This window comes from Oncorhynchus gorbuscha, linkage group LG06 (assembly GCF_021184085.1).
Source record: "Oncorhynchus gorbuscha isolate QuinsamMale2020 ecotype Even-year linkage group LG06, OgorEven_v1.0, whole genome shotgun sequence".
NCBI classification, from domain to species: domain Eukaryota; kingdom Metazoa; phylum Chordata; class Actinopteri; order Salmoniformes; family Salmonidae; genus Oncorhynchus; species Oncorhynchus gorbuscha.
The window spans coordinates 81,731,692-81,744,318 of NC_060178.1; the positions used below are offsets into that span (position 1 = coordinate 81,731,692).

At 41.9% G+C, this 12,627-nt stretch overlaps 1 protein-coding gene across 3 annotated transcripts in view; it reads right to left on the minus strand.

Moving 5' to 3' along the window:
• Positions 1-12,627, minus strand: part of LOC124038405 (leucine-rich repeat-containing protein 1-like) — a 72,959-nt gene that overhangs the window by 40,067 nt on the left and 20,265 nt on the right. For all 3 annotated transcript variants that reach the window (XM_046354254.1, XM_046354256.1, XM_046354255.1), the window contains exon 2: positions 2,152-2,269. In XM_046354254.1, the coding sequence (XP_046210210.1) occupies positions 2,152-2,269 (118 nt within the window). The remainder of the gene's footprint in view (positions 1-2,151; positions 2,270-12,627) is intronic.

Genomic DNA, 12,627 nt, shown 5'->3' on the forward strand with positions numbered 1-12,627 from the left:
CAGTGTTGTTAACAAAAGGCTAAGCTTGAGAGCAAATAGATTCATTTCATTTAATTTGCGATTTTCATTAATAGTTAACGTTGCGTTATGGTAATGAGCTTGAGGCTGTATTCACGATCCCGGATCCGGGATGGCTCGACGCAAGAAGTTAAGGTCCTGGAGTGGCCTAGCCAGTCTCCAGACCTTAATCCCAAAGAAAATCTGTGGAGGGAGCTGAAGGTTCGGGTTGCCAAACGTCACCCTCGAAACCTTAATGACTTGGAAGATCTGCAAGGAGGAGTGGGACAAAATCCCTCCTGAGATGTGAGCAAACCTGGTGGCCAACTACAAGAAACATCTGACCTCTGATTGCCAACAGGGGTTTTGCCACCAAGTACTAAGTCATGTTTTGCAGAGGGGTCAAATACATATTTCCCTCATTAAAATGCTAATGAATTTCTAACGTTTTTGACATGCGTTTTTCTGGATTTTTTTGTTGATAGTCTCTCTCTCACTGTTCAAATAAACCTACCATTAAAATTACAGACTGATCATTTCTTTGTCAGTGGGCAAAAGTACAAAATCAGCAGGGGATCAAATACTTTCCCCCCCTCACTGTACTTTCCTGAAACAGATGACACAAACAACTGGATTCGTTATCCCTTTCATACCCTGCCTCCAGTCCACTTACCAATATCTGAACAAGAAAGCCTCATCAAAATTGCAACAAGTGGTTCTGTGAAAATTGAATTTAATCAGAAGTCACTGCCAGATTTCTGGATTGGGCTGCGCTCAGAATATCTTTCCTTGGCAAATCGCGCTATTCAGACAGTGATGCCCTTTGCAACCACGCACCTATGTGAGACTGGATTCTTGACCCTCACTAGCATGAACACTAAATACAGGCACAGACTGTGTGTGGAAAATGATTTAAGACAGACTCTCTCCAATACAACCCAAAATTGCAGATTTATGTGCATCCTTTCAAGCACACCCTTCTCATTAACCTGTGGTGAGTGATTCACAATAATTTTCGATGAACAATTATGGTTTTATATGCAAGATGGTTAAATAAAGAGAAATTATTGATTAGAATTATATTATTATTTGTGCCCTGGTCCTATAAGAGCTCTTTGTCACTCCCCACGAGCCAGGTTGTGAAAAAAACACTCATTCTTATGTTTAATAAATATATTGTATAGTGTGTGTGGGCAGGCTTACAATGATGGCAAAAACATTTCAGAGTCGGCCGACGCTGGTGCTAGAGGGGGTACGCAGCTGGAGGTTGAATGTACGGGACTATAAAAAGTTTGGGAACCACTGGTATTGAGTATCAAACATTGGACATAAAATGAAGACAAGTTGTGAAGACGAGCTTTCTTGACCAAACTATAAAATCATTAACTATGACATCCCTCAATCAAGATTAAAAAATAGTTCAGAAAGTCCATCCAACTAGACATTACACTAAAAGCTACTGATCCAGACAATGTAAACAGATAGACATAAAACATACATGAAGGAGAACTGTCTATTTAAAATCATTTGAATCGCCACTAAATTATCATGGTCGTTGTGCCAACCATGGAGAGTTGCGTGTGATTTGGTCCTGCTGGGAAGCATTCTGGATTTGGTCTTGCTCTGTGATGGCAGCTTTCTTTGAGGAATGTTAACCCTTTTAGTCCAGACGTTATGAGAGAAACCACACCATTATGGCTCTGAAAATATGTTTGATGTGTACAGTGAAAGCGAGAGGATGGATAGTGCTGAGCATGACTGGAGGTTTGAGCTACTTCTATTACTTGTCTAGCACTTACTCGCTACATTTTCCAACATACAGGCCTATCATAGTAATAACATCTTATAACCAAGGTCTAGGTTTCTTCCTAGGTTCCTGCATTTCTAGGGAGTTTTTCCTAGCCACTGTGCTTCTACATCTGCATTGCTTGCTGTTTGTGGTTCTAGGCTGGGTTTCTGTATAGCACTTTGTGACATCTGCTGATGTAAAAAGGGCTTTAAAAATACATTTGATTGATTGATTGTAAACAAAATATCAGCAGTTTTAAAATGTTTGTTCATTCATAGCACCCGTGGTTGAATCAATGTGAGTTTATTTGGTGGGGTTGAAGATCCTTCCAGCAGTGTTTATGACCAGTGGTTCTCTCTTCTCACCATTACGAGAGACATCAAGTTCTACCAGCTGCATGAAGTTTGCAATTTCTGGAGGAAGTCTTTGGATCTCGTTGTCACTCAGGCCCAGCTTTCGTAGTTTTAGCAGCTGAAAAAATGGCTGAAAAAGACAAAACAAACATATTAGACTGGTTGTATAGTTGACATGGACATAGTAAAGCATTCAGTGTGAACAAATGAGATAAAATATGGTTTTCAATGGCCTACTATTTGTCCCATCCTGATAATGTGATGGAACAGTATCATTGATAAAAACAAAAAAACACTTTCCAGAAACCTATGAACCCAATTAAAAAGGGGCAAGCTGCAGTTGCAACTGTACAGTGGGGCAAAAAAGTATTTAGTCAGCCACCAATTGTGCAAGTTCTCCCACTTAAAAAGATTAGGCCTGTAATTTTAATCATTGGTACACTACAACTATGACAGACAAAATGAGGAAAAAGATTGAGAAAATCACGTAGGATTTTTTATGAATTTATTTTCAAATTATGGTGGAAAATAAGTATTTGGTCAATAACAAAGGTTGCTCAATACTTTGTTATATACCCTTTGTTGGCAATGACAGAGGTCAAATGTTTTCTGTAAGTCTTCACAAGGTTTTCACACACTGTTGCTGGTATTTTGGCCCATTCCTCCATGCAGATCTCCTCTAGAGCAGTGATGTTTTGGGGCTGTTGCTGGGCAACACGGACTTTCAACTCACTCCAAAAATGTTCTATAGGGTTGAGATCTGGAGACTGGCTAGGCCACTCCAGGACCTTGAAATGCTTCTTACGAAGCCACTCCTTTGTTGCCCAGGTGGTGTGTTTGGGATCATTGTCATGCTGAAAGACCCAGCCACGTTTTATCTTCAATGCCCTTGCTGATGGAAGGAGGTTTTCACTCAAAATCTCACAACACATGGCCCCATTCATTCTTTCCTTTACACGGATCAGTCGTCCTGGTCCCTTTGCAGAAAAACAGCCCCAAAGCATGATGTTTCCACCCCCATGCTTCACAGTAGGTATGGTGTTCTTTGGATATGCAACTCAGCATTCTTTGTCCTCCAAACATGACAAGTTGTGTTTTTACCAAAAAGTTATATTTTGGTTTCATCTGACATTCTCCCGATCTTCTTCTGGATCATCCAAATGCTCTCTAGAAAACATCAGAGGGGCCTGGACATGTACTGGCTTAAGCAGGGGGACACGTCTGGCACTGCAGGATTTGAGTCCCTGGCGGCGTAGTGTGTTACTGATGGTAGGCTTTGTTACTTTGGTCCCAGCTCTCTGTAGGTCATTCACTAGGTCCCCCCGTGTGGTTCTGTGATTTTTGCTCACCGTTCTTGTGATCATTTTGACCCCACCGGGTGAGATCTTACGTGGAGCCCCAGATCGAGGGAGGTTATCAGTGGTCTTGTATGTCTTCCATTTCCTAATAATTACTCCCACAGTTGATTTCTTCAAACCAAGCTGCTTACCTATTGCAGATTCAGCCAGACTTCCCAGCCTGGTGCAGGTCTACAATTTTGTTTCTGGTGTCCTTTGACAGCTCTTTGGTCTTGGCCATAGTGGAGTTTGGAGTGTGACTGTTTGAAGTTGTGGACAGGTGTCTTTTATACTGATAACAAGTTCAAACAGGTGCCATTAATACAGGTAACGAGTGGAGGACAGAGGAGCCTCTCTTACAGGTCTGTGAGAGCCAGAAATCTTGCTTGTTTGTAGGTGACCAAATACGTATTTTCCACCATAATGTGCAAATAAATTCATTAAAAAATCCTACAACGAGATTTTCTGGATTTTTTTTCTCATTTTGTCTGTCATAGTTGAAGCGTACCTATGATGAAAACTACAGGCCTCATCTTTTTAAGTGGGAGAACTTGCACAATTGGTGGCTGACTAAATACTTTTTTGTCCCACTGTACATCCATTTTGGGGCTTATAAAATGAATGATGTACCACTTGATTCTTGAAAAATATAACTTGTCTTTTTATTGGTTTATTCGTATTGCCATTAGCTTTTGCCGAAGTAGCAGCTTTATTCCTAGGGTGCACACAAAACCTAAAACACTGCAAGTAGACAAGAACAGTCAATCAGAATGCAAAATATAAGCTTGTTTAATCAAATGTTTGTAAACAAAGAACATTTAAACAAACACTATATAACCTCAAAATATGGTTAAAACTATCATTTGATATCATGGATGGTCAGTCCTTGAGTCAATACCTCTGTCTTTTAATTTGAGAGTGGTCACGTCTCCAGCCCCATGCCTCAACTTTTTACCAAAATGGGGGCAGGGAAATGCTTTATTGTTTCAACTGCTGATTGCCACTTTAAAATGTTGAGTGACTAACCAGGTTTCCATCCAACCATTTAACGTGGATGAATTACCTGACGCATGAAAAAAATAAAAAAAATCATCACAACCGAGTTGATGGAAACAGGGAATGTCAGTACAATTTTTTAAATGTTGATAGACAATTTGTTTGTTGTTATCCCACTACGACTTGGGAAAGCATGCAGTTTATAAGGCTACAAAAATGCACACTGTGATGAGCTTGAGGCTCCTTTCCAATAAATATCGAGGGTTCTGTTCTGGTGACATGAAGATGGATGCTTGGCTGCCATTTAACTAACAAAAAGAATCTCGCTCTTATCCATAGCCTACATGATGAGGTTGTTATCTGTAAACAAATTTTTTCAGCGCACGTGCCAACATTAGTTGCATTAAAATCTGTCGCCAACTGGATGGACACCTAGCTACTGTTAAACATATGTAATAAACAGGCTAACTGAAAGACCATACTTGACCACAATCAACTCACTAAATAAGGTTTAACCAGCAAAAAGTAAAGCATTTAGGCTTAAGAGTGGTAGTCAGTGGTCTGGCAAATATTGTTCAGTTCCTACCCAGTTCTCTGATGTAATAAACTAGCCTGTTCTTTTATCTGGATGATGACCTACTTGGATGCTGCCTTATCCTGACACCATCTCTGTTTCAAAAATATTAACATTAACCCCAGAAGACTTGTTTCAAAAACATACAACCATAGTGTTCTTGAAAATGCAGTGTTCACACAGCCACCCTAAACTCAAAATCAGATGTTTTATTTCTATATCTAGGCCTAATTTCAGTTTTACATGAACCATATCAGAGATGCAGATTCACACTGGTGTAGCCTATGATTATCGATTGATTTGACTGTATAAAATCACAATTTGTGAAAAAAATGATCAGAATTTGGCTGCTTGTGTAAAGGTGGTATAAATTGGATGGGTATGAGATATGCAAATAATTGGCAAAAGTTCTGAATTAGGCTTCGTTTTCAGAGGCAGCCCAATTGTGAGATTTTGCACATTTGGGCAAAAGAGCTATGTGATTGGTCAAAATACCAATTAGTGGAAAAATAGCAGAATTGGGCTGCCTGTGTAAAATGCACATCGACCCCAGGAGTAGAGACCTATAGTGAGACTAACAGAAGTCGTGAGGGAATAGCCCTCCACCTTAATTGAATATGAATAATAAGCTACAGCATAACAGGTATAAAAAATCTCTATTGATGTAGGCCTATTTTAAGGACAAGTAGCTTACTTTGATTGCAAACAATGCAATCAGTGATGGTGAACTGGACTCCAATTTGCATTTAAGAGCACACTCAATCTAGGCTTCCATAGTTTACATTCATTTAAAATTCAAATGTAGCCTAGACCTTCTACCGGTAAGTAAACTTCCAGAAATGTTCAAGGTTTTATAACTTCAGGACAGAAATAGAGTTAGCCTAAATAGCCTAACACACAGGCTAAATAGCCTAGTGATTCTTAGGTGCTATGAACTCAAAAGGTAATAAGGAGTCCTTCAAATCCATCAATGTTTAGATCATCCTTTACCATTGATATAACTTTCATAACTATTGCAGGTTGTCTTTATGACAAAGGCCTGCCCATCTTCACGTGAAGGAAAGTAGATCAATACTGGGACTTTCTGGGCCTACAGCTTCAACAACCAACTGAATTTTATGTTTGAATGGTAGCAAGGCTGTGATTTGGCCTACTTATTATTATTATTATTATTATAAAATAGAGGAGACAATGATATGCTAAAATGTAAACTAGAGAATGAAATAGGCAAGCTAATAGGTCCACATGTGCCTTTCTTGTTGACTGTGTGTGGTTAACTGATAAAAATATTACATTGTGGTTGAGTTCTTTGGAAATGTACATTTTCCTGTTCACAATAACACATTATGCTATGTCAACAACAAACCTAGCCTAATGATAACTGAACTGTAAACTGGTATTCTTGGGATGGAGGCACAGACACACACACCCGGACAATACAACCTTGGCCGTCTGATGTGTGGATAAAACCTACACTGGTTTCATAGAATGTTTGTCCTGGCCTGAAACTCATGGTTTCAATGATCCTTTGGCCAGACAGAGGAGCACACAAGCCTCTAGTGTGTTCATTATAGACTAGGCCTATTCCAATGTCCCGACAAGATAGGTCAATCAGCTGCTCCAAAATACAATGTCAGCTAGCCTAACCTGCTCTTCCTGTTACCGTTATTCACCCCCAGAGCACACCCAACACAAGGAACCCATTAAGAGGTCTTGCGCATGACAGATTTCTTCATCCCGCTGCCGCCCAAAACCGCAGCTGTTCATGCCGTACCCGCCCGCTCCTGCTGGCTTTCTGTCCGACCGCTTCCCCCCAGTCCCGCAATGTTATTTTAGGCGAATGTGACAGCTCACTTGCCAGCCATGGTGCCAGCTATTTTGCACCCAATAGGCAACATCAAAATGCACACAAATAACTGAAGAAATATTAAATTACCTAGGATTCTTATGTGGCCCATTATATTAAGTTATCGGTATAGTCTATATCAGCCAATAGGCTATACAGTTTGAAGAGAGCAGAGTTGGACAGACTGCGGACACTTGCACATTCCTTCCTTTAACTAGGCAAGTCAGTTCAGAACAAATTCTTATTTTCAAGTTCTTATTTGCCTAGGAACAGTGAGTTAACTGCCTTGGTTCAGGAGCAGAATGACAGATTTTAACCTTGTCAGTTCGGGGATTCGATCTTGCAACCGTTCGATCTTTCAATCGTTCACTTAACACGGTAGCCTATGTGCACGCTGCGCCTTTTCACAATTTTTTGATTGCAACTCGACTAGGATGGGGCGGTATCCAGATTTTCATATCCTCATTCCGTCCTTCAATCACACCGGGGTTACTGGCTTAGTACACAAGGGGGCGCCAAAACCCCCCCCCACAAAAAAAGCCAAATTGGGCATTGATTACCAGAACGCTAAATAAATTAGCACACGTAATAGCGAATTTCCATGGAGTCTGCTAGCAAAAAAATGCTAACGTACACGCAAACAAAAATAAACTAATTGCAAAGACAGGGAATCCATCTCAAAGTTATACATACAGTGCATTGGGAAAGTATTCAGACCCCTTGTGGGGTTTAAAGTGTTTTCTCCCCGTCATCAAGCTAAACACAACACCCAATAATGACATAGCAAAAACAAGGTTTTTGAAATGTTTGCAAATGTATAAAAACAAAAAAACGGAACTATTTAATTAACGTAAGTATTCAGACCCTTTACTCTGTACTTTGTTGAAGCACCTTCGGCAGCGATTACAGCCTCGAGTCTTCTTGGGATTGACGGTAGAAGCTTGGCACACCTGGATTTGGGTAGTTTCTCCCATTCTTCTCTGCAGATCCTCTCAACCTCTGTCAGGTTGGACGGGGAGCGTCGCTGCACAACTATTTTCAGGTCTCAGAGATGTGTGATTGGGTTCAAGTCCGGGCTGTGGCTAGGCCACTCAAGGACATTCAGCGGTTTGTCCCGAAGAGTCTTTGCTGTATGCTTAGGGTCATTGTCCTGTTGGAAGGTGAACCTTCGCCCCAGTCTGAGGTCCTGAGTGCTCTGAGCAGGTTTTCATCAAGGATCTCTGTACTTTGCTCTGATAATCTTTGTCTTGATCCTGACAAGTCTTCCAGTCCACGCCGCTGAAAAATATCCCAACAGCATGATGCTGCCAGATCAAATCACATTTTATTGGTCACATACAAGTGTTTTGCAGATGTTATTGCGGGTGTAGCGAAACGCTTGCGCTTCTAGTTCGACAGTGCAGCAATATCTAACAAACTTCACAACAAATACCAAGTCAAAGGAATTAAGAGCCACCTAGGGCAGGAAGCCCAGGACCAAATTGTACAGGGCGTGGTGCAGACACAGGGCCTCGAGCTTAATGATGAGCTTCGAGGGTACTATGGTGTTGAATGCTGAGCTGTAGTCAATTAACAACATTCTTACATAGGTATTCCTCTTGTCCAGATTGGATAGGGCAGTGTGCAGTATCATGATTGTATCATCTGTGGACCTATTGGGGCGGTAAGCAAATTGAAATGGGTCTAGGGTGCGGTGATATGATCCTTGACTAGTCTCTCAAAGCACTTCATGATGACAGAAGTGAGTGCTATGGGGCGGTAGTCATTTAGTTAAGTTATCTTTGCCTTCTTGGGTACAGGAACAATGTAGACATCTTGAAGCATGTGGGGACAGCAGATAGGGGACAAGGAGAGATCGAACATGCCCGTACACAAACCTGCCAGCTGGTCTGCGCTTGCTCTGAGGATGCTGCTAGGGATGCCATCTGGGACGGCAGCCTTGCGAGGGTTAACACGTTTTAATGTCTTACTCACATCGGCCACGGAGAAGGAGAGCCCACAGTCCTTGGAAGCTGGCCACGTTGGTGGCACTGTGTTATCCTCAAAGCGGGCAAAGAACGTGTTTAGCTTGTCCAAGTCCGCAACGTGGCTGGTTTTCCTTTTGTTGTCCGTGATTGTCTTTAGACCCTGCCACATACATCTCGTGTCTGAGCCGTTGAATTGCAACTCCACATTGTCTCTATACTGACCTTTGCCTGTTTGATTGCCTTGGAGGGAATGACTACTCTGTTTGTATCCTATCATATTCCTAGTCACCTCACCATGGTTAAATGTGGTGGGTCGCGCTTTCAGGTTTACGTGAATGCTGCCATCTACAGTTGAAGTCAGAAGTTTACATACACTTAGGTTGGAGTTATTAAAACTAATTTTTCAACCACTCCACAAATGTCTTGCCAAAACTATAGTTTAACATGTCGGTTAGGACATCTACTTTGTGCATGAAACAAGTAATTTTCCCAACAATTGTTTACAGACAAATTATTTCACTATAATTAACTGTATCACAATTCCAGTGGGTCAGAAGTTTACATACATTAAGTTGACTGTGCCTTTAAACAGCTTGGAAAATTCCAGAAAATATTGTGATGGCTAAAGAAGCTTCTGATTGGTCTCAAATTATATCAATTAGCCTATTGGAGGTGTGCCTGTGGATGTATTTCAAGGCCTACCTTCAAACTCAGTGCCTCTTTGCTTGACATCACAAGAGAATTTAAAGAAATCAGCCATGACCTCAGAAAGAAAGTTGTAGACCTCCACAAGTCTGGTCCATCCTTGGGAGCAATTTCCAAACGCCTGAAGGTACCACGTTCATCTGTACAAACAATAGTACGCAAGTATAAACACCATGGGGCCACACAGAAGTCATACCGCTCAGTAAGGAGACACGTTCTGTCTCCTAGAGACAAACTTACTTTGGTGCGAAAAGTGCATATCAATCACAGAAAAACAGCAAAGGACTTTGTGAAGATACTGGAGGAAACCGGTACAAAAGTATCTATATCCACAATAAAACAAGTTCTATATCGACATAACCTGAAAGACACCGCTCAGCAAAATCCACATAAAAAAGCCAGACTACGGTTTCCAACTGCACATGAGGACAAATATCATACTTTTTGGAGAAATGTCCTTGGGTCTGATGAAACAAGAATATAACTTTTTGGCCATAACGACCATCGTTATGTTTGGAGGAAAAAATGGGGAAGCTTGCAAGGAGAAGAACACCATCGCAACTTTGAAGCAAGGGGGTGGCAGCATCAGGTTGTGGGGGTGCTTTGCTGCAGGAGGGAATGGTGCACTTCACAAAATAGATGGCAACATGAGGAAGGAAAATTATGTGGATACATTGAAGCAACATCTCAATACATGAGTCATGAAGTTAAAGCTTGGTCGCAAATGGGTCTTCCAAATGAACAATGACCCCAAGCATACTTCCAAAGTTGTGACAAAATGGCTCTAGGACAACAAAGTCAAGGTATTGGAGTGGCCACCACAAAGCCCTGACCTCAATCCTATGGAAAACTTGTTGGCAGAACTGATGAAGTGTGTGCGAGCAAGGAGGCCTTTAAACCTGAATCAGTTACACCAGCCCTGTCAGGAGGAATGGGCTAAAATTCACCCAACTTATTGTGGGAAGCTTCTGGAAGGATACCTTAAACTTTTGACCCAAGTCAAACAATATAAAGGCAATGCTACCAAATACTAATTGAGTGTATGTAAACTTGTGACCCACTGGGAATGTGATGAAAGATATAAAAGTTGAAATAAATCATAATCTTCAAATAAAGTGGTGATCCTAACTGAAACAGGACATTTTTACTAGGATTACATGTCAGGAATTGTGAAAAACTGAGTTAAATGTCTTCGGCTAAGGTGTATGTAAACTTCCGACTTCAACTGTATGCACGGTTTCTGGTTAGGGTAGGTTGCAATAGTCACAGTGGGAACAACATCTCCAATACACTTCTTGATGAATTCAGTAACTGTCTCGGTATATACACATCGATATTATTCTATGAAGCTACCCGGAACATATCCCAGCCCGCGTGATCAAAACAATCTTGAAGTGTGGATTCTGATTGGTCAGATCAGCATTGAATGGTCCTTTGCACGGTTACATCCTGTTTGAGTTTCTGCCTATAGGAAGGGAGGAGCAAAATGGAGTCATGGTCAGATTTGCAAAAAGGAGGGCGGGGGAGGGCCTTGTATGCATCCCGGAAGTCAGAATAACAATGGTCAACAGTGTTTTTCCAGGCGAGCACTATAGTCAATAAGTTGATAGAATTTAGGTCGCCTTTTCCTCAAATGTGCTTTGTTAAAGTCCCCAGCTACAATAAATGCAGCCACAGGATATATGGTTTCCAGTTTGAATGAAGTCCAGTGAAGTTCCATGAGGGCAGTAGTGGAATCAGGTCGAGGAGGGCCACGACCATGCGGTTTCTCATGGTCTGAGAGTCCTTCAGGTGCCTTTCGGCAAACTCCAAGCTGATTGTCATGTCCCTTTTACTGAGGAGTGGCTTCTGTCTGGCCACTACCGTGAAGGCCTGATTGGTGGAGTGCTGCAGAGATGGGAGAACCTTCCAGAAGGAAAACCATCTCCACAGAGGAACTCTGTGGCTCTTTCAGAGTGACCATCGGGTTCCTTCTCCTCCGATTGCTCAGTTTGGCTGGGTGGCCAGCTCTAGGGAGAGTCTTGGTGGTTCCAAACTTCTTCCAATTAAGAATGATAGAGGCCACTGTGTGCTTTGGGACCTTCAATGCTGCAGACATTTTTCGGTACAGTTCCCCAGATCTGTGATTCAACACAACCCTGCCTCGGAGCTCTACGGACAATTCCTTAAACCTTATGGCTTGTTTTTGCTTCTGACATGCACCGTCAACTGTGGGACCGTATATAGACAGGTGTGTGCCTTTCCAAATCATGTCCAATCAATTGAATTTACCACAGGTGGTCTCAAGTCGTAGAAACATCAAGGATGATCAATGGAAACAGGATGCACCTGAGCTCAATTGAGTCTCATAACAAAAGGGTCTGAATACTTACGTAAATAAGGTATACAAACTCAGCCAAAAAAGAAACGTCCTCTCGCTGTCAACTGCGTTTATTTTCAGCAAACTTAACATGTGTAAATATTTGTATGAACATAAGATTCAACTACAGACAAACTGAACAAGTTCCACAGACATGTGACGAACAGAAATCGAATAATGTGTCGAAATCAAAAGTAGCAGTATCTGGTGTGGCCACAAGCTGAATTAAGTACTGCAGTGCATCTCCTCCTCATGGACTGCACCAGTTGCCAGTTTTTGCTGTGAGATGTTACCCCACTTTTCCACAAAGGCAACTGCAAGGTCCCAGACATTTGTGGGGGGGAATGGCCTTAGCCCTCACCCTCCGATCCAACAGGTCCCAGACGTGCTGAATGGGATTGAGATCTGGGCACTTCACTGGCCATGGCAGAACACGGACATTCCTGTCTTGCAGGAAATCATGCACAGAACGAGCAGTATGGCTGGTGGCATTGTCATGCTGGAGGGTGATGTCAGGATGAGCCTGCAGGAAGGGTACCACATGAGGGAGAGACCCTGGGCATCTTTCATTTGGTGTTTTTCAGAGTCAGTAGAAAGGCCTCTTGAGTGTCCTAAGTTTTCAAAACTGACCTGAATGACAGTCTTAAGCTGTTAATGTCTTAACGACCGTTCCACAGGTGCATGTTCATACATTTTTTATGGTT